At 36.8% G+C, this 23,325-nt stretch overlaps 1 protein-coding gene across 2 annotated transcripts in view; it reads left to right on the forward strand.

The window, feature by feature from the left end:
• Positions 1 to 23,325, forward strand: part of plxna2 (plexin A2) — a 269,674-nt gene that overhangs the window by 244,655 nt on the left and 1,694 nt on the right. For both annotated transcript variants that reach the window (XM_051096153.1, XM_051096152.1), the window contains exons 24-31: positions 455 to 601; positions 910 to 1,069; positions 3,182 to 3,285; positions 12,691 to 12,790; positions 16,442 to 16,632; positions 17,731 to 17,900; positions 18,005 to 18,217; positions 18,389 to 18,539. In XM_051096153.1, coding sequence (XP_050952110.1) covers positions 455 to 601; positions 910 to 1,069; positions 3,182 to 3,285; positions 12,691 to 12,790; positions 16,442 to 16,632; positions 17,731 to 17,900; positions 18,005 to 18,217; positions 18,389 to 18,539 — 1,236 coding nt within the window. The remainder of the gene's footprint in view (positions 1 to 454; positions 602 to 909; positions 1,070 to 3,181; positions 3,286 to 12,690; positions 12,791 to 16,441; positions 16,633 to 17,730; positions 17,901 to 18,004; positions 18,218 to 18,388; positions 18,540 to 23,325) is intronic.

The following is a 23,325-nucleotide window of genomic DNA, read 5'->3' on the forward strand; positions in this document are numbered from 1 at the left end:
TAATTGGCGTCTCTGCAAACAGTCATATAAGAAATATCAAAGACATTAATGTATTTAGACTTTATGGTCTGACTTCAGAGTTTTAGCATTTAGTTGCACTCAAGGATATAATGTTTACTTGCTGTTAAGTGCCGCAAACTAAAATATACTTTTATATCTTGCCATGAATGGGGCAAATCCAGTCAGTGAAGTAGTTTGGCAGAAACATAACCTGGGGATGTGTAAACACAAATTTGTTTCCCAGAAAGGCAATTGGAAATTGCATAAAGCTGATGAGTCATTTTTTGAGAAAGCTTTTGGCCTTTTATGTTGGTCAAAAATTATCCAAGTAATCATGGATGTGCAGTATTAAATGTACAGTATAATATTTCAAATGGGAGTCTGTAATAGTGTAAATGTTTCTACTATCATTTTAAGTAATAATAATAATGTGCGGTGGTGTCTTTGTCTACAGGAGTGTGCAGGTGAGCCTCTCTTCATGCTGTATTGCGCTATAAAACAGCAGATGGAAAAAGGCCCAATAGACGCCATCACCGGAGAGGCTCGATACTCCCTCAGTGAGGACAAACTCATCCGGCAACAGATTGACTACAAGACACTGGTCAGCATCACACACCCTCATAACCACGCTGATAAACATAGTACCTAATAAACTCTCATGAATGTCAATGCTGTTACTGTGTGTGTGTGTGTGTGTGTGTTTGGAAGCAGACAGTCTGGCTGAGGGAGGGTAGTGTTCATTAGTCTCTCATACCCTGCTAAGGCTGAGATTGGGGTCCTGCAGAGGGTGTGAAATTAGATTTCTCGGGCCAGGAAATGGCCTTTTCCAGAGCCACGCTTTGCACCTACGGCTTCACCGACCACAGCCCAACATCTCATCATCCTCATTCGCATTTTTTCCCCCTCCAGATCTTAAACTGCGTCAACCCAGAGAACGAGAACAGCCCAGAGATCCCCGTCAAGGTTTTGAACTGTGACACCATCACGCAGGTCAAAGAAAAGATTCTGGATGCTGTGTATAAAAACATGCCGTATTCACAGAGACCCAAAGCTGTGGACATGGACCTGGGTGAGTTTAACGTGTGCACACAAGTGTAATATTGCTTTCAAAATATAAGTTAAAAATTTGTGACTAACATTTTAGACACAATATTGTGTTACTTTGTCAATTTTTGTTTTACCCAAAAAACGAAGCCACAGCAGAATGAATCATTTAGTAAAATGAATCAGTGTTTTTGAACAGATTCTTTCAGAGAATGTTTCAAGAGATTCACTCATAAAGACAGTCACTTGTTTTCTGTATTTATCACTTGACTGAAGGAATCAGTTGAATGAATGATTCAGTTACTCACTTATAAATGGTCACCTGTATCATTCCTAAATTAATAAGTGTTTCTGACTAAACAGTATGAGTGAATCATTTAATGACTCATAGTATTAAAAAATCACTTTTTGTTCAGCGTTTTAAAGGAATCATTTGACTAAATGATTCGGTTACTCAGTCACAATGACTCAGTTACTCAGAGTTTTCTGTATCGTTCCTGAATGAATTGTTGTTCTTAAACAAATCATTTGAGTGAATGATTCAGTGACGCACTTACAAAGATTAATTCTTAATTGAATTGGTTCTTTTGAACAAATCAGTTAACTAAATGTTTCAGTTACTCATTTATAAAAAACACTTGAATGAATCAATGCTTTTGAATGAATCAAGTGATTGATTTAGTGATTTTAATTATATAAAGACAAGCACTTGCTTTGTTCCCAAATGAATCTGTGTTTAAAGGAATCAGTTGACCTGAATAATTCAGTTACTCACTCATAACCTGTATTAGATAACCTGTGTCATTCCTGAATGAATCAGTGTGATTTTTAATGACTTGTGTAAAAACAGTCACTTTTTGTTCAGCATTTTGAAGGAATCAGTTGACTGAATGATTCAGTTACTCAGTCACAATGATTCAGTTAGTCAGTTTTCTTTTCTGTTTTATTGAGTCAGTGTTTATGACTGAATAGTGTGAGTGAATCATTGAATGACTCACTGTTTAAAAACAATCACATTCTCTTCAGCCTTCTGAAGGAATCAGATGACTGAATGAATCAGTTACTCAATTAAAAGAAGTTTTTGTGTCATTTCTGAATGAATCAGTGTTCTTGAACAAATAATTTGAGTGAATGATTCAATGACTCACTTACAAAGATAGTCATCTGATTCATTCCTGATTGATTTGGTCTTTTTGAACAAATCAGTTAACTAAATGATTCAGTTACTCACTCATGAAAAAGCTATTGTTTAATTTCTGAATGAATCAGTACTTTTGAATGAATTAAGTGACTGATTTTGTAACTTTAATTATATGAAGAAAACCACTTGTTTTGTTCCTAAAAGAATCAGTGTTTTAAAGGGAACAATTGGCTGAATGATTAATTTGCTCACTCAGAAAGAGTCACTTGTTTAATTTCTAAATGAATTTGTTTTTGAACAGAATTGTTTGAATGAATGATTCAATGATGCATTTGCAGAAAGAGTCACAGAAAAGCTTTTTATCAGTACATTTCAAAAAAATATATTTCAATATTATTTGATTTCATTGCTGTAATGCATAAACTGTTATAGAAATGTACACTTTTTGCACACACACAAGCAGGTGTGTGTGTGACCCAGGTAAAAGCTGACAGACGGCGCTGACAGACTGACTCCACATTTCATTTCTGGCACACAAACGCCCATCTCACACACACACGCCGCACAAAAGCCCCCTGTCAGCGGTGCAAATCATCCTTCCAGCACCTTGGCCAGAGCAATCTCCTCCATGATGATGTTCTGTCTCTGTTGCTGCAGAACTGGCATTGCTTTTGTGTGTGTGTGTGTGTGTGTGTGTGTGCACATGTGTGTGTTGGGGGTAGGTTTCTGCAGGCATCATCTGTGCATTTGGCAACCACGTAAACTAATAAACCCCATTCAACAGAGGAGAAAATCAATGATCACTCTCACTCTGAGCCTGTCTATATCCTATCAGCTCTCTCTTTAGCATTTAATTATACCCTACTGCACATACACACACTCATTTCTAACTCATGTGAAAAGACACATTCAGATTCACTTTGGATCAAATCAATCTACTTTGAGCTGGGGGAGGTTCACAGTGTCTGTTTTAATGGTAAATGTTTGATTTTTCAGAGTGGCGTCAGGGACGAATGGCCCGAGTGGTCCTGCAGGATGAAGACATCACCACCAAGATTGAAAATGATTGGAAGAGGCTCAACACTCTCATGCACTATCAGGTACAAAAAAGGACATGCACGCTCATACATAAGCTCATGGTGCCCTCTTCTGTCTAAGCGAGTAGACATTAAAGAGGACGTATCATGGATTTTCTATGCTCTATTGATAGAAAGAAAGAATCTGATGTACTGTGTACTACGAACTCGTTCGTTCTCAATGCAGAGCTCTCTCCCCAATGCAAAAATAGCAAAAATCCATGTTCTTAATCAGTATTTTTTTCAAGTTAACATGTTTACAGCAATATAATATAATTGCAAATGTATAATGCTACAAAACCGTAGATTATAGCACCTTGAAAACAGAAAAAATGCAACAAGGACAACATTCTACAAAGGAAATCCTCTGTATATCCATTTAACACCTCAGATATGAAACATCAATTAAGCTCAACAAAAAACACTTCCTTTATCTCGCTTTGCTCCAAAATGTCTCGCTGTGAGTGTTTGGCTCCAGGAAGACAGACAGCAGATCTCTGTCTGAATCACACTACACAGGACAGTATAATAGAGGACAATTATTGAGCTTGGCCGCTGAAAATTTTAAGTGTGTAGCTGGAAAAGTGCTTGTGTGCGTCTGTGTGTGTGTGAGAGAGAGAGAGAGTGCACGTTTGTCCTTTACCTTCAGTGGATTAATTACAGCCTTTACCTTGTCTTTACTTCAGACACCACAGAGACAGCACATGTCAGAGCAGCTACCTGATAACAGCAGTTATTGAGAGAGAGAGAGAAAGCATGTGCACTGCACATTTTACCTCTTTTTGTGTCCAGAGATGCCACAGAATGTGTGCACACATTCTCATAATTACTTCTGAAAGAGCTCATCATATGGGCTGTCATAATGTGTGGTCTGAGGATGAGACAGACAAAAAAAGGAGATGTCATTTCTAGTGTTGAGTACTACCATTACAGAAATGTACCATGGTAAACACATTTTCCAACAAAATATTATACTTAGTTGCAGGGTTGTTTAATCCGGTAAGGCAGGTGGAAAAAAAATCATTGTACAAAAGTAAAACAACAGTAATGTTGCAAAATATAACATTGAAACGTTTATAAATCACTTTTTTTTTTTAAAGAGAAGAAGGCAGGTGGAAAATGAATGGGGGAAAGTCATGTGAGAGGAGGCAATGTCTTCTTCATGATATGACTGAATATTACTGGTTATGTTTAGCTGTGATTGGTTCATGCGATAAATCCTGCCTCTTTTGTTTGTGCTCATTCCGCATTTGCGAATCAGTCTGAACGAACAATATAATGGCGTTAATGGGAAGACTCATTTTAAAAAAAAATAAGTAAACAACTTAGATATAACCACTAAGATTTACAATGGGAGTTTTTAGTGAGTAAACAGTATGGTGAAATTTAAAGTAAATCTCCGTGTCTGTGACCAGTGTTTTAAGCTTTGATGACTGATGATCTGAAAAATTTTTAAATAGTTAAAAGTTAACTATTAAAAAATATCATGGTGTTTTAGTGCCACGTTAAAAAATACAAAAATCGAAGATTGCGAGATTAAAATCGTAATATTTTGAGAATGAAGTCGTAATATTTAAAAAAAAAAAAAAAGACGAAATTACGAAAATAAGTATTTATAGAATAAAGTCAAAATTAGAGAATAAAGTCTAAATATTTATAGAATAAAGTCAAAATACTTCGAGAATAAAGTTAAAATACTTTGAGAATAAAGTAAAAATTACGAGAATGAATTCGTAGCAATTACGAGATTAAAGTTGTAATATTTTGAGAGTATATTCTAGCCTATTCTAGTTAAAAGTTAACTATTAAAAAGTATGACAGTGTTTTAGTGCCATGTTAAAAAATAAAAAAACTAAGATTACGAGATTTAAGATGTAATATTCAGAGAATGATGCCGTAATATTTAGAAAATAAAGTCAAAATTACGAGAATAAAGCAGAAATATTACGAGGATAAAGTCGAAATTACGAGAATTAATTCGTAGCAATTACAAGATTAAAATTTATAATATTTTGAGTGCGTGTTCAAGCATATTGCGCATCCAGATGGACCAGATTGGGAGCACTGGGAGATATTCTAAAGTCTCAGCTTTCAAAAGCTGTCATTTTTATAGCGAAATACAAACAATATCTCTTGTACAATAATGTGTTTTTCACGTTCTTTAATGTGGCGTGACAGATCACTGTATTTGCCTCGGTTTAAGTGACATGTTAATCAGTCATATTTCTGATTACAGTGAGACTTTCACTTCATTAAATTAGGCTATACTGTTTTTTTTTTTCATTCCTTCTAATTTCGACCTTATTCTCAAAACATTTCGACCTTATTCCTGTTATTTTCGACTTTATTCTCAAAATATTTCGACTTTGTTCTCTAAACATTTCGGCTTTATTCTTGAAATATTTCAGCCTGATTCTCCATATATTTTGACTTTATTCTCAAACTTTCGACTTTATTCTGAAAATATTTCAACTTTATTCTCAAAATATTACGACTTTAATCTCATATATATATATATTTTTTTTTACGTGCCACTAAAATGGCGTTGTAAAGGAATAGCTGAACATAACAAACAAAATATATCGCTTTTTCAACATACCCTAACTGTCATGAACCGGAAAAAACACGAGCGTTTGAGATTAAAGTGTTTAAATTGTATTTTTTAAATGAAAATAACCGATCGTTTCGCTAGATAACACCCTTCTTCGTTTACAACCACATTTGGGATTGTTTGAAGCCGCATTCAAACTGAATTTTGGAAGTTCAAAATCGGGGCGCTATACCAATCTATTATATAGAGAAAAATCCAGAAATGTTTAATTCAAAAAACATAATTTCTTTACGGCTGAAGACAAAAAAGACATGAACATCTTGGATGACAAGGGGGTGAGAACATTATCTGTAAATTTTTGTTCTGAAAGTGGACTTCTCCTTTAAGTTATTAGTGAGTTTTGAAATAAATGTAAAAGGCTTGGAGACTTTTTGGTAAGTCTCTATGAAAGAACAACATCTGAGAGATGAGATTTTCCTCTGCTTATGTCATTTGGTGCACCTGCGTCTAACATATTCAAAATAAATCACAAGGTGTCTTGCTTAGGGAGCTGTATACTCAGTATTTGCTATATTAACTCTTGCTGTTTCTACAGAAACTGGTGAAACTCAGAGTTTAGAGAAAGAAAAGCAAAAACAGAAGGCAGGGACCTGTAGAGAACACTGCATTAAAATACATGACTCCTGAGCCCTCCACACAAGCACTCTCACCTCTCCCGAAATACTACGGATATGCTAATCTCAACCGTTCCTTGAGTTCCTCAATAGAGTAAGGGCATATTTTAAGAGAGCAGACAGTATAATCAGCCGCTGTGTCTCTAACGTTTCGTGCTGTGGCTTCATAAACCTGTGGTCACCATGTTCTTTGCTGATTGCTCATTTTGATTGCACAGGGCTGATTAGAGCACTAGGCGTGAAAAAGTTTTCATCAGTCTGAAAGCTAGCGTGGCCCTTTTTCCTCTAGGCTCTGCTGCTTCTCCCACTCGCTCGCTCTCTTTTTTCTCTTTCTCGCTCATCCACTCTTACTTGAAATCAGTGAGCCTCTTGACCTTGCGTAGGCTGAATGACATTACAGAGGACTGGCAGCGTGTCCCAGAGGGGCCACCGTACTCCTCAAATTTCCAATTTAAATAGTTGGAGCAGCATGAGAGACACTGGCATTAACAATTCAAATAAACAGGCCTCTGTTAATGTGTGCGTTATTATCTCTCACAAGGAATGTCACAGAAGTAGTTGTATAGCACAGTACTTTGTCTAGGAGTCTGCAAAACTATGTGTTTCAAAACGTAACTAGTTACCTAAATCGAAACTATATTGTCAGTCTTAACTGGTTTAAGGTGGAGTTTAGCTGGTCTGCCTAAACCTGACCAGCTGACTAGTGCCCAACACCTTTCTGAAAACCATCAAAACAAGGTTCCTGTTTGCATTCCTGTTTAGACTGATGTAAGTTGATTTCAGAAGGGTTCCTTAAAGGGATAGTTCACCCAAAAATGAAAATTCTATCATTATTTGTTCACCCTCATGTTGTTCCAAAGCGTAAGATCTTTGTTTACCTAAGGGAACACAAATTAAGATATTTTTTGATGAAATCCGAGAGCTTTCTCACCCTGCATAGACAGCAATGCAACTACCACGTTCAAGGCCAAGAAAGGTTGTGAAGACATTGTTAAAATAGTCCATGTGACATCAGTGATTCAACTGTAATTTCATGAAGCTAAGAGAATTCATGTACGCAAAAAAATAACTTTATTCAAAATAACTTTATTTTTCTCTTTCGTGTAAGTCTTCAACACGTGTACCTTTCTGGGCCTTGAACGTGTCAGTTACTTTGCCGTCTATGCAGATTTCATCAAAAATATCTGTTCTAAAGTTGAACAAAGGTCTCACAGGTTTGGGTGAGTAATTAATGACAGAATTTTCATTATTGGATGAACTATCCCTTTAAGACCAACTAGTTTTACATAGTTAAATATTGAATATAGAAAAAAACACTACGATTTAAAATAATGCTGCCAAATGATAAACAATGATAAATCGCATACAAAATAAAAGTTTGAGTTTGCCTAATATATATGTGTATGTGACCCTGGACCACAAAACCAGTCATAAGTGTAAATTTCTCAAAATTGAGATTTATACATAATCTGAAAGCTGAATAAATATGCTTTCTGTTGATGTATGATAGGACAATGTTTGGCCGAGATACAACTATTTGCAAATCTGAAATCTGATGGTGCAAAAAAAAATCAAAATATTGAGAAAATCGCCTTTAAAGTTGTCCAAATAAAGTTCATAGCAATGCATATTACTAATCAAAAATTAAGTTTTGATATATTTACGTTTGGAAATTTACAAAATATCATCATGGAACATGATCTGTACTTAATGTCCTAATGATTTTTGGCATAAAAGAAAAATCGATAAATTTGACCCATACAATGTATTTTTGGCTATTGCTACAAATATACTTGTGCAACATAAGACTGGTTTTGTGGTCCAGGGTCACATATGTGTATTATTATGTATATATAAATAATTATAACAAATTAATGTACATATTTAAGAAAATATGTTATGTATAATATTTTTTTATTTATACATAATAGAAATTATATAAAAATTATAATAAATACATACACTTGTAAATATTTCTTAAATATATACATGCATGTGTTTATATTTATATATTCATAGTAATTACACACAGTACACACACATATATTAGGCAAACTCAAACTTTTATTTTGTATGTGATTATGACTATGATTAATCGCGATTAATCGTTTGACAGCCCCGTTTGGATTCGGCAAGACGTTTTTTTGAAAGTTTCCTATGTTCACCAAAGCTGCATTTATTTAATTAAAGATACAGTAATATTGTTAAATATTACAATTTAAAACGACTGTTTTTTTATTCTAATATTTTAAAAATATAATTTATTCCTGTGATGTCAAAGCTACATTTTCAGCAGCCATTACTTCAGTCTTGTCAATTGATCTTTCAGAAATCATTCTAATATGCTTGTTTGGTGCTCAAGTAATATTCTTCTTATTATTAATAATAATAAGCAGCTGTGCTGCTTAATATTTTTGTGGAAACCATAATACATTTTTTGTTCAGTGATTAAGAAATATTTATTTGTTATTAATAATAATACTCGAAAGTGCTGCTTAATGTGTATGTTTTTCGGGATTCTTTGATAAGTAGTTCAAAAGAAGATTATTTATTTGAAACAGAAACCATCTGTAACATTATAAATGTATTTACTGTCACTTTTTATCAATTTAATGTGTCCTTGGTTAATATAAGTATTCATTTCTTTCAAAAAAGTCTTACTCAACTCAGTTGAGTGAATAATTCACTGACTCATAAAGACAGTCACTTGTTTTGTTTCTGAATGAATTTGTGTTTTGGATTTAAATTTATTTATAATTAACAATTTAAAAAAATCTAGATAACATGAGACTTTCACAGTGCACTTTGACAGAAACAGCAGTGTGTGTGCGTTTAGCACATGAATCCCTTGATGCTCATAAGTATAAGTAAGCTTTGCTGGCACCAAAAGAAAATAGATAAACATCTCTGTTGTATATCATTGTGTAAGGCGCTTGGCATAGATCACTGCCGGGGGTTAAGCTGTCTTTTCGAGTGCTGACAAAGCTCAAGGACTTACAGTTTGACATACAAGCCTGTTTGTCAACTGCTCATCACTTATACTAGACATACAGTGTCGACATATGTTATAGTGTGTATTTTAACTATTCAAGTTAAATTCTCTTTTTACATCTCAACACATTTACCATCTGTATTATGATGCTTTCATCCATTTCAGCTATTGAACGGCAATCATTCAGCTGTATTTATCATGTGGCAAAGGTGTTTCACACTCTTTGTACTAGCGTGACCAAACCTGCCGTATTTCAAAGAAGAGGCAGAATGGCGGACACATCGCCTCATCCTTCCCCACCGCCTGGATGCGGCGTCTGAGTTAAAGGCGCGTTACCTTGCGGATCGCCATCAGATAGAGCACAGGCAGGGGGATCAGAGATACATGGGGAAAAGGGGTCAGCTGTCTGCTTGATGCAAACGTTATCATGAGGAAAGCTCACCCCTTATCACTCTCACACCCACCGGCGGCCCACCTGCCTGGCTGAGGATTATCCCTCAAGGGCGAATGCATCTCCCCTCCATCATTTAGGCTCCGTACGGCCGCCACGTCCACCACAGAGACCCGCTGTGAGAGAAGAAGAGTTGGCGTTGCGGCACGGGAGGCTACTGTAGGAGCCAAAAATATAAGTTACAAACCCAATTACCCAAAATAATGTTCTTTTTTTACTCCAATGGTTGATATTTGATGCTTACCAGCCATTGGAGTTGTACATCCCATGGAGGGAGAAAGTGAGCTATAAAAAAAGACGTTTGTGAGTGTCATCCCACTCGGCCGCCTCTCTGAGGTGATTCGTCCACAGTCCTGGACGCTTTCAAGTGTCTCTCCAGTGAGGCTATTAGCCCGCTCTGCAGTAAGGGTCAGCCGAGGAGAAACCTGCACTAATAGGGCTGGAGCTTATGGGGGCGTACAGGGCCTAAAGTAACACCATCATGAGCCGTGAGAGTGTAGGGAGGTGAGTGAAGACTCCTAACTACCCTCAGCCTTCACAGGAGCTCAGGAGGTGCTTATCGTTTCCATTATGGTGGACAGAGAGGTTTTCTGAAATGAAATGGACTCGAAATGTGATGTTTTATGTTGACGGGAGATCTTAAGACTGTGGCACTTGACCTAGTTTGCTAGTATCTGAGAGACCTTTGGCTTATAGATGAGGTCGTTGACCTATTTGCAGTAGCTTTTGTTAAACAAATAAAATCATAATCATATGTGATAAGTAGGTGGTCACCTGATAGTTATAGATAGATGGATGGATGCATTAAATTGATCAAAAGTACTAGTGAAGACTAGGGCTGTCACTGATAAGTATTTTGGTAATTGAGTAATCGGTCAATTATTCTGATGATTATTTGAGTGATCTGATCATTTTCTGTGGTAATAAAAAGACCTAAGCAAACAATAGACTTCAAAATGACTTAAAAGACATAAAATAGCAATAAGACAATAATAACACTTCCAGTATTATACCAGGTAACCGATACAGGCAATAAGTTTGCTAGTATCTGAGAGTACCTTTGACTTATAGATGAGGTTGTTGACCTATTTTCAGTAGCTTTTGTTAAACGAATAAAATCCTTATCATAATCATATATGATGAATAGGTGGTGTCACCTGATGGTTATGTATATAGATATAGATATAGATAGATGGATGGATGCTAGGGCTGTCACTGACAATTATTTTGGTAATTGAGTAATCGGTCGATTATTCTGATGATTAATCGAGTAATCTGATCATTTTTTTTTGTAATAAAAACAGACCTAGCAATATGGCACCAATAATACCTCTGCTGTTTTGCCGGGTAATTGATACAGCACACCTGTTTAAACATTAATAATAATAAGAAAGCATTAAATCAGCATATTAAAATGATTTCTCAAAGATCGTGTGACACTGAAGACTGGAGTAATTGCTACAATATCAGGAGTACTAATTATTAGATCTCTAAATCACTTTTATAAAATTCTGTATTACAGCTAAACATAGAGACCAGGATAACAACCTGAACTGCAGACAGTATGAGAATCGGCCAAGATTTTTCCAGTTTGCTTTAAGGAAGTTGCTTTCTTGTGCTGAATCGAGGTTGAGTCAGTTGTCTTTGTGAGGGTAGACCTCATTTCCTCTGCAGCTCTTGACAGTTCAGATTAATACAGAAGATCAGACGGAGCGTGAGCACTCACAGAGCAGACAGAGAAAAATGGAGAGTTTCACCCCAATGTATAAAAGTCTCAGACTCCATAACCTCATCTTTCCTCATCCCTTTCTACTTTCTCATCTCTAAATGACTCAATCACTACATTGCCTCACCTGTCAAACTCTTGACCTGCCTTTGTGTTTGTATTTTTGCCATTACCTTTCATTCTAAATCTCAGCTACTTTCTTTCTTTCTTTAATTATTATATTATATTATATTAATAATCTTAGTTATGGGATGGATTAGCACTATAGTTGCTTAGCAACAGGAATGTAAAAAATATCCAAGCTCAGTGCTGTTGGTTAGTTTGAGTTGCCTCAAACTTGCATTCACAATGTCCAAACCTTGTTGTTACGTGTGCATTTAATTTCCTTTTTCCTTTTCCTTCTTCTTGGACCATTCATATTGCAGCTTACTCATTTAGCTCAGTACTCATCTTTCTGGAGAGCACAAGGCACAACAGGCAGTGAACGACGCCATTACTTTTCAGTGAGCCTCACTCTCTCTCTCTTTTACTCCATCCGTCATCTCTGAGTGCCGTAGAGTGACGTGCGTCTCAGTGAAGGAGATCTCATGTGCTGTCATATGTAAATATGGGTTTCTTGTCTAATCACAATCCTTTTTCTGTGCGAAGCACGAGAGGCGAAACTCTGCTTTTACCCAAGAAAAGGCTTTAATGCGCATTTGATCCGAGAACACAGCGTGAACACCCCTTATACATTTATAAGTAGAACAGATCTTTTTGAAGCACTTTAACGTCACTTTATTTCGGCACTGGGGAGAAACCGAACAATTTCACACCGTTTTTGAAAAGCAATAGAAATGTACTGAGAATCTGTTCGGCAGAAATATATTTAATTCTGAAGTAATAACTCCTCAAAAGCAGAATAAAACAGCATTAGTTGTGCTCCACTATCTTGAACATTTCTTGATAATAAGAGGCTGTGAAACCAAAAACTGTGAAATAAGGATTACAGGGAAAGGAAGGAAGCTTGACTTGAATGTTGTGTTTCTTGTACAGGTATCAGACCGCTGTGTGGTTGCTTTGGTGCCCAAGCAGACGTCCTCCTACAACATTCCACCCACAACTAGCATCTCTCGGACTTCAATCAGCAGATACGGTGAGTATATTTGTCAGATGATGGTTGCATTATCTGTTTCGCTAATTAGAAGTTTGAAGGACTTTGAGGTAAATACACAAGCTTTAAATGATGACTGCGCACAAGCCACGTGCTGCAGTTTTGCTTTGCAGCCCATAGGATGCCCAAGGGAACCTTCTGGGCACTGGGGAATGAGAGCGAGAGCGAGAGACCATGTCAGGAAGAGTAAGCGGAAGAGAGAGAGGTGTTAGCAGTTAGCATGAAGCACAGTAATGCTGATTTCTCCGCTGAGTTTGGATGCCACTCGTAATGGACACATTAGCTCCTTCCCCATAGCGTTGCTTTGAGGGAGTGCCACAGGGCTCCCCATCTGGCCCGTTCTCATTTTCCATCACACTGAGCTGCAGGCCACTCTCTGATTGCTAATTATGCACCACCGATGATACTTCACACGGGCGAAAAACTCGAATGACACACAGCCAAATACCAGGGCCAGCATTGAAATGGAGCCCCTTGTGCATTGTCACCTAGCAACCCTGCCAAACTATGCACACAAACATCTCACCTGGCTTCAATTCACTAGATCCACATGAAATGCGGCCTGTATCGGCGTATTACGCGATTCTGTTAATCAAAGCTTGAGGATGTGTCTCACGTACGTGTGGCATAATGAAAGAGTGTAATTATCGTCTCTTATCGTTTGTAAACATAATGACATTTAAAGTTCAGGGAACACTTCAAACGGCGAAAGACGCAACAAGCAACGCGAGAAATATTCTATAAAGCTATCTTTATTTCTCAGCCGTGCTCTTGTTAACCAACAAACCTCAATCTTTTCGTATCCTCCCCCTGTATTTGGTAGTTAAGAGTTTTTAGGGTCACGTTTGGCACTTTGATCTATTTTATTGCAAAAGGCTTGTTGTATATTTTAGGAAACTCATCAAGTAGGAATGAGATGGCGCAACACAGCACTGTTTTTGGCTGTTTTTACAACCTGCTCTTGTGTGTGGTGCATAAAAAGCAGCTATCTCATCTGGCAGAGCCCCGGTGCCCATCAATCACGCCATGGCACAGCGGGCACAGCTGTGCACAGGCACCCGCTGATTGATTCATATCAATTTAATGCTCAACACTTAGCAGCTCGGCTCAATTTAGCATGCCAGCACCCCCGGCCCAAAATAACACACTGCTCTCACACCTTTGACTGGCTGAAAAGAGCAACGTACACACCAGAAACACACTGCATCAATGTACACACCAGTTTACGTTGGTATGTGATCAAGCGCTCTAATTATTATATATATATATTTATTGTCACAATTATGTTTTACCAAAGCATTTTACTTATGTACTAAAAATGGGCTTTGGAAATTTTTGACCAAAGAACCAAATCAAAAGAATCGTTTGTTTGTGTATTAGACTACACAAAATGTGCTGGATTATTTTGCGTGCAGCCTGCAGAGAAAACAGAAAAACATTATTTTATCATCTTTCTATATCAGACTGAAAACTCACAAAACATATCTATAATAACAACTCTCTGACGATTTTAGCATTGTAGTGGATGACAATGTTAATGAATTTGGTAAAGCTGTCCCCTAATAGTCGACTAACCAAGATTTTATTGGATTTTATTAGTCCATAACAAAAAATTCCACAGGAAGTGGCAAGACTAACAACTGGTCTGTGTGGTAATATAGTACATTGGGCAGGACATCCAGTCGCTCACCTATCATTCATCGACCTCAAATATGGCTTTTCATCTGTCTATTGAGTGTGGAAGCTGTACAGCAGCGCACTCGCTCCATGACAGATGGAGGTGCCGTTGCGGTCACTTGCTCTTAAAATACTCCGCCGTTTTTGCTCATACAGATAAAAGTAATACATTTTTCAAATCTGTAAAGACTCTATGTTTATTTGTGTGCACTCACAATAGCAATGAAATGTTGCACTTTTGTAAAATAATTCAAGCAAGTTGCGCTTTCTGCCGCCTTGGTCTCTAAACTTGAGCGCGAAACTTCAAAACTCTGTGTATACTTGCCTTACAGACATGAAAAATATATCTACAGAGAGTAAAATGTCTACTTTTAAATTTAAATAGAAAACAAATATTCTCAGTTTATGTAATCCATATGAAACATGCATATCGGCGGATCACAACTGCGGAGATGATGAGTAAATGTCGCCGACTGCAAAACAAAGAAAGCACTTGTTATTTATAAATTATTAAAACGTTAATGCAGTCTCCCTACTGTTTTACTCTGACACATTCACAATTATTATATCTGCTGGTGCGCTGTGGCAAGCTTTTTCGCTTGCGCACTTATGAGGCTATGATTTATATGGTTATTAATAAACGTGTGTTTAATAGTCGACTATTGCTTAAAATGAGCGACAACTAGTCGACCAGAAAAATTTTATTTGTGGGCAGTCCTAGTATTTGGTCTTGGCAGAATATATCTGCTGCTGCTGTTGGTTATTGCTTGTTTTTGTAAATTATTGCTGCTGCTGCAAAGCAAGTACAGGAACTTGCTAGTGCCAATACATACACTAATATGGTGCTGTGAGTATTTAAGACATACTGCTGCTCCACAAGTAGCATATATAATAACCCATAGCAGATCTGGACAGGTGGAGCTGGGGAGGTGGAGGTTTTCAGAGAAACTCTGAAAGCACGCTGGAAAATGCTCTAGTGAATGCTAACCAGCCAAGTAAATGTAAAGCAGTAAGCTCATTGGCTGTGTATGCAAGTAATGCTGTGAATATCATATCAGTTTGTGTTAATGACCCATCAACCTGCACCATCTAGAGTTTCATAACAGCATTCTTTTGCTGTGACTTTGTTTATTCGACAACGTAATGGTGGTAAAGGCAAGTGTATATGCACATATACACTGTAGCATTAATCCCACAATGCCAATACTGGCCAAAAGGGCTGTAAGTTTGCCATAGCTTAAGGTGGATTGAAACGGCAATCCACTTCTTCCTGTACCCCATCTGCTAACACCGCCATTTCTCCTGGGGTTCTCCCTTGTGATGTTGATCTGTTCAAAATTCCACTTCTGTCTCGAAATAGCCAAGGCTATTTGCCTTCCTTTGCCGTTTCACATGCCCTTTGAAGCCAGGTGATGAGGACAGAAGCAGAGAGAGAGACTTTAAAGGACACGAAAGAATATAGCACCATTGTGAGAAGCCAATCCGACCTCCCAAGAGAGCACTCAACCACTGCGAAAAAAGCCACACATCTAATTGGAGAAGTGAGCAAGAGACTGATTACTTAACACGCGAAGATGGAGGGGAAAAGGAGATGAGATGGATGAGCGGGGAGCTTAACTCATTAGAAATCTTTAGATGCATTGATTAGGTCCTGCGACGCAGACGTTTAAAGCATGTCTGCAGCACAATGAATCAGGACGAGCCAATTATGAAGCCTTTGAAGAACAGGCCAGAGAGCGTCGACTCATCTCGCACAGTCTCAAACAATACAGAGACGAATCCTCTATAGAGAGAGAGAGAGAGAGGAGGAAAGAGATATAGAGGGTTAGACCGAGTAAATGAAATGTGAGAGGGCCATGCTCTTTCTGTTCATCCCAAAGAATGACAACGTGAAAGAATGGAGGTGTGAGAAGATCATAATCCTCTTCCTTTATCTCTCTCTCTCTGTTCCCACAGACTCTACATTCCGGTACACAGGCAGTCCAGACAGCCTTCGCTCCCGTGCTCCTATGATCACCCCGGACCTGGAGAGCGGAGTCAAAGTCTGGCACCTGGTGAAGAACCACGAGCACGGAGACCAAAAGGAGGGCGACCGCGGCAGCAAGATGGTGTCTGAGATCTACCTCACCCGCCTGCTAGCTACTAAGGTAACACCTCTGCTTTTAGTGGGTATTTTGAAACTTGTTTTTGTAAAGGAAACACTGCCCTACAGTGACACCAGCAGGTAAAGTTGCAGCGGGAGTCCAGAGACTGGACTGAGAATGAATGGAGGAAATGAATGGAGGATGAATGGAGGAAAATCATGTAAGAGGAGGCAATGCCTCCATCGCGATATGATTGGATATGACTGGTTATGACCAACTGTGATTGGTTTATACAATAAATCCCGCCTCTTGTGTTCATGTGTGTTCGCATTCGCAAATCAGTCTGAATGAACAATATAAAGGTGTTAATTGGAAGACTAATATAAAAAAGTACATAACTCACACACTAAATAAAACCACTTTGTTACGTCAAAATAAGTTTTTAGTGAGTAGTCATCTTGGTGAAATTTAAAGTAAATCTGTGTCTGTGAGCAATATTTAGCAAGCTTTGATGACTGATGATCCAAAAAATTATTAAAAGTTAACTGTTAAAAAGAATAGCTGAACGTAAATTCACAAATAAAATGTATTGTTTTAATTATTACTGCTTTGAGTTATTTTAAAATAAATGTAAAATGCTTTAATAAATAGAATATTAATTACATTGTTAATGTAAAAATATAAAATAGACCTTTTTTGTGTTGTTTTTCTTTTTCTAATAGTAATGTTTGTTTAACCAAGAAAATGAGACTGGGATATATTTATATACCTATACTCTACTGTTCAAAATGAAAACGCTCACGTAGAAATTAAATTAGGTTACACTTTATTTTAAGGTGTCCTTGTTATAGTGTAATTATACATTTAAGTACTGAGCAATAATAATTAACTACATGTACTTACTGTATGGTTAGGATTGGGATTAGGGTTTGGTTTAGGGTTACTTGCATGTAATTATGCATAATTAATTGTTAAGTACATGTAACATGTAACAAGGACACCTTAAGTAAAGTGTTATCCTAAATTACAACTGTACAGAATTAGAACTGTACCTTGACTGACATTACAAATGAAATGCTACAAAAATCTATAGTTTGGTTCCTTTGTAGTTGTTCCTAATGTCATGTTTGTTTAACAGTCTGTCTTTCTTTTGTCATTTAGGGTACGCTACAGAAATTCGTGGATGACCTGTTCGAGACTCTTTTCAGTACGGTGCACAGAGGCAGCGCGCTTCCGTTAGCTATCAAATACATGTTTGACTTCCTGGATGAACAAGCCGACAAGCACGGCATCCATGACACTGACGTCCGCCACACCTGGAAAAGCAACTGGTGAGAAGACACACTCATACGCCAAGAACGAAAAATGACAGTTTCGACCAATATAACATTTCTCTTTCTATGTCTGTGTTTGTGTTTCTGTCTATCCCCCACAGCCTTCCACTGCGTTTCTGGGTGAATGTGATCAAGAATCCCCAGTTTGTTTTTGACATCCATAAGAGCAGCATCACGGATGCCTGTCTGTCTGTGGTGGCTCAGACCTTCATGGACTCGTGTTCCACATCTGAACACAGATTGGGCAAAGACTCGCCCTCTAATAAGCTGCTTTATGCTAAAGATATCCCCAACTATAAGAACTGGGTAGAAAGGTGAAAAATTGAATTGTGTTAACAATATTTTAATTCTTATCTCTGTTTTTCATAGTATTGTAACAAACTAAACTCCATAGTTCTCTTTTCCTCCATATAATATAGTGCAAACAAGCTCTCACACAACATCGATTTTGGGTATTGACTATCGCCCCCTGGCTGTCTCCACAGGTACTACGCTGACATCAGCAGGCTTCCAGCCATCTCCGATCAGGACATGAATGCGTATTTGGCGGAACAGGCACGACTGCACTCCAATGAGTTTAACATGCTCAGTGCCCTCAACGAGATTTACTCCTACATTAGCAAGTACAGCGAAGAGGTGAGGCGAAATATCAAAACAAGCCTTCAACCCTAATTTTTAAAACATCCTTATTGATTTCTTGCGTTATATCAATGCAGACTGACTTCCTGACTCAGTTTATGTGCTCTGTATTGAAGTCGACCAGCTGTACTGTCTAAAATGCCTGAATATAGCTACAAAATGTGAATTTTAAAACATTTATTTTGTTTATGGATTGATGGTTCTAGGCTGGGAACGTAGAGTCTGTCTCCTGATAGATAATTGGTTAGTAAACCACGGCTGAGTTGTGGTCTGTGCTCGTGATATAGAGTTTCAAAGTATGATGTCATCTTTAACCAGTCTCTAAAGCCAGCGGCGGCAAGCTTCAGTCTCTCACACACATACACTTATGCACAGTGTGGGGACAGACAGAGAGCGAGAATGAATAGGCTTCTGATGAGGAAGATTACACACAGCTAGATCACTGACAGCCACTCCGACACAAAGAGCGCTAGAGTAGGGCCCACGATGGAGATGTTCCAACCGTAATGGCAGCTCCACTCAGGGGACCCATTAGTCTGACCTTTACTTTACACAGCATTTAGGGCAGCGCCGAGAGCCCGGAGACACAGCTCCGCCTGCAGCCTCTCCTCTCGCTCTCATGTAAATATCGTTTCTTTGGTCGTTGGTCTGTTTTCTCTTGTCCTCACATTCCCGTGTACTCTCAGTCCCGCTTTTTTTGTGTGTCCTTTTCATTCTTTTATACACAGGGTCTGTCTTTCTACAAATAGAGCAGAGATTACCAATGCAGGAGTATGTTTATACCAGGGGTACTTCAGATTCCAAAGGGTACTTGTGAAGATTTCGAGCTTGCTTTGTAGATTAAATCAGTAAATTTGCATTTAATAATTTGTAACAAATTTTAGAGGCAGCAAATTGACGTTCTTTTTATTTATTTAATTTTTGGCTGTTTTAAGGGCAGAAAATATAAAATGTGTGAGTTTTGGGTTCGGCTATTTGTGTGGATGACACAATAATAGCTGATTGTACATTATGCTGTTTAAATACAGCTAGTTATATAAATAAAAATAGACTACTGACTGTAAAATACACTAAATACTATATAATAGTACATAATATAAAATGATTGTAATCTAAATATAATTTCTGTGGATGACAAGAATGGTGCGAATATATACAGCTACTTATATAAATAAATGAGTAGTAAGTATAAATAATATTTATTAGTTTAAAAAAATTCTAATTAAAAATATTTACTTGACATATTAAATATTATATATATTATTTAAATGATATATTAATAAATTCTAAATACATATATTATAATAAATTATATAATAAATATATATATATATACATAATTTACAATAAAATAATTTATTATAATATATATAATATTATATAATAATAAATTAATTTAATTAATAATTTAAAACAATATATATATAAAATATAAGACAATATTAGAAAAATTTAGTTTAAATTTAAGTTCTGTTGGATAACAGTACTGGTGTGAGTATTACTACTTATATAAATAAATGAATACTAAATATAAAAAATATCAGAAAAAAGTTTCTAATTGAAATATTTAAAGTATAGTAAAATATTTAAAGTTTACATATTAAATATCATATATAATTTACATGATATATTATTAAATTATAATATATGTGTATACACATATAATATAATAAATTATACATACAATTATATATAAAATGTTAATCATGTATTAGTAAATTTATATATATATCAAACATCAAATCAATACTGCAGTCGTCAGAGGTCATTTTTAAAACAGTACCCAGATGCCACCAATTAACTTTTCTAAATATATGAAGATAGAAATACTATAGTAGATATTCAATATAATAGTAGTTAAAAAGAAAAGAAAAGCACGTCTGGTTTGCTGTCAGTGAATTGAGCTGTGTGGGAGACAAACAATGTTTGGAAGCACTACTGTAGACCATCAAACCACCTGCTTGTGTTTATTTTCCCCACCGAACTCAAAAATGAAAAAGCAAGCGCAATGTTAAGATGAGAACATTCTTTTGTTCACCCAGCCAAATGTGTGTGGCGGGACAATCCGTACCTGCATGCAGTAATTCAGATTCATTATACAATGCGAATAGGACAACTGAAAATAATTACCTCTGTCAGCGCTCTGGAGCACTTAACCTGATGAGAGAGCGCTACACAGAGAAAGAGAGAGAGAATATGTGCTCTTCTTAAAATGAAGGCGACTGAATCAGACACAATGATGTGGAGAGTGCTCCTGCAGCTGTGCTGAAATGCATGAAAAATTCAGTGCACGCTCTCCTCGTCGAATACATGCTCACGCTGTGAACCTCTAACGCACGCTCGCAGCGGCTGTAGGAGTGCTGACCTGCTCCATAGCTATAGCCGCGGGGACGAACCGAGCAGGTGTGGGCCCAACTTTGCTCCGATGGCAGGCGTACTGGGAATACCGGAAGCTGATAGAAGATGAAACAGACATCTAGTGTCTCACAATCCACTTCATGGCTTCCAAATTTGTCTTTTACACACGAATGCTTCTGAGTTTGATGTTGTCCGGGGTGATAAAGATCCTACAGTATTCAAACTACGTTTTCCTGAATTTGTGATTTATTTTAGTGAAAATATGCATAGAGTGCTTTCAGTTTAGCTTAACTACATATTGATAAATATTATATATGTTGGTTTGTTTCTCACAGTTACACAGGCTTGCACTGAATAGACCATTTTATGTGTTTTTTGTTGTTATTGATAACTCTATTAGCAATAAGGGAAAACATTTTTGTTAATTGAAATAAAGCTGAAACTAAATTGAATTGACATTAAAATAGATAAAGTTATATTTTTAAGTTCAATTGCTAAAATTATAAAAAATAGCTAATAAATTAAATCTTGTGCTTCTGACTTTTTTCTCCTCAGAATTGTTAAATATAAACTTGCAATTGCAAGTCCAATTCTGAGAAGAAAAAAAAAACAATTGAGTGTTGGAAACAATTCAGATTGTATAAACAATTCAGGGGAAAAAAAGGTTGCATTTGCAAGATAAAAACTCACAAGGGAAAAGTCACAATTATGAGAAATAAACACAATTTTGAGGAAAAAGTTACAATTGTGAGTCATAAACTCGCAATTCTTATGTAAAAGTCTCAATTGCAAGATATAAACTCAATTCAGGGGAAAAAAAGTCGCAATTGTGACACATAAACTCGCAATTCTGAAGAAAATGTCATAATTGTGAGATATAAACTCACAGTTTGCAGAAGAAAAGTTGCATTTCCGAGATATAAACTCGCAATTCTGAGGGAAAAGTCACAATTGCGAGATATAAACTCACAACTGGGAAAAGAAAAGTCGCATTTGCAAGATGTAAACTCACAATTCTGAGGAAAATGGTTGCAATTGTGAGATATAAACTTGCAATTCTTAGGAAAAAGTCTCAATTGCAAGATATAAACCCAATTCAGAGGGAAAAAAAAGTCGCATTTGCGAGATATAAACTCGCGATTCTGAGGGAAAAGTCACAACTGTGAGATATAACCAGTTCTGATGAAAAAAGTCGGAATTATACGTTTTTCTCTTAATTGGGAGATATAAACACAATTCAGAGGAAAAGGTTGCAATTGCGAGATAGAAATTCACAATTCGGAGAAAAAAGTCTTATTATTTTCAGAATTATAAGTTTTTCACTTGCAATTCTGACTTACTGTACTTCTCAGAAGTACAAGTATATATTGTGCAATACTGACTTATAATTCACAACTGAGATTTTATATTACACAATTCTGAGAAAAAAGTCAGAACTGCGAGTTTATATCTTGCAATTATGATTTTAGGGGAAAAATGTCATTATGCAACTCTGGCAATCATGATTACCTTTTTTAATTTTCATTCAGTGGCAAAAATGGGCTTCCACATAAACCTGAACTAAAACTAAAATAAAACTAATCGGAAATATACAAAAAGACAAGAAGATAAAGGAAGAAAAACAAAATTAAACTAAAATCAAATCAACAAGTTTTATCAATAATAACCGTCCTTGTACAGTCACTTTTTTATGCTTAATGTTATGTTAACTAGTGCAGAGTGAACATTCTGCAAAACACTTCCTTGTGTGTTCCATAGAAGAAGTATTCATAAAGATGAAAACAGTAGATCGCTGTGAATTTCAGAGTAGTGAAGCACATTCACTTTGTTTACAACCAGTCATTCTTTCGCAGTTACAAGAGGAGATTTCCACACACACCCACCATCCAGTACTCTCACATCCACCATTTTAGGCTTTGAAAGCTATCGTTAATGAAGCCCCATCTTGGCTCACTAGATGTGCCCGTATCGATCTAGTTTCCCATTATTTTCACTGTTTGATGTGCAAATGAATGGCAGACAGAAGCCATGATGCCACTTCCTGCCGTGTTCCTCTGACACCACAGTCAGAGATTATGACACGAGCACAGAAAGGGGTCGATCCCGTCTGCCCGCCCCCTCTCAACATGACTCGACATTTTTGACTGCTCTGTTTTCAAAAAAACACACAGATGGAAATGAGAGATGGCACTCTGCAGTTTGGGTCAGACTCAAGTTATACTTTCCTTTTGAATAAAATATTCATGAAATTAAGTCTCTGGCGATTTTTCTCTCAGAGGCTGAAAATTAGTCCAAGTCTCCTATCACAGTGAGCAGTAACTGCTCGGTGATAATTAGATATAGAGTATGCCGTCTGAAGAACATGTCTGGTGTTTAATGGTTGCCTGAAAGAGTTTTATGTTCTAGTTGAAACATCAACTTTGTT

The sequence above is a fragment of the Labeo rohita genome, chromosome 23 (assembly GCF_022985175.1).
Source record: "Labeo rohita strain BAU-BD-2019 chromosome 23, IGBB_LRoh.1.0, whole genome shotgun sequence".
In the NCBI taxonomy this organism is placed as follows: Eukaryota; Metazoa; Chordata; class Actinopteri; order Cypriniformes; family Cyprinidae; genus Labeo; species Labeo rohita.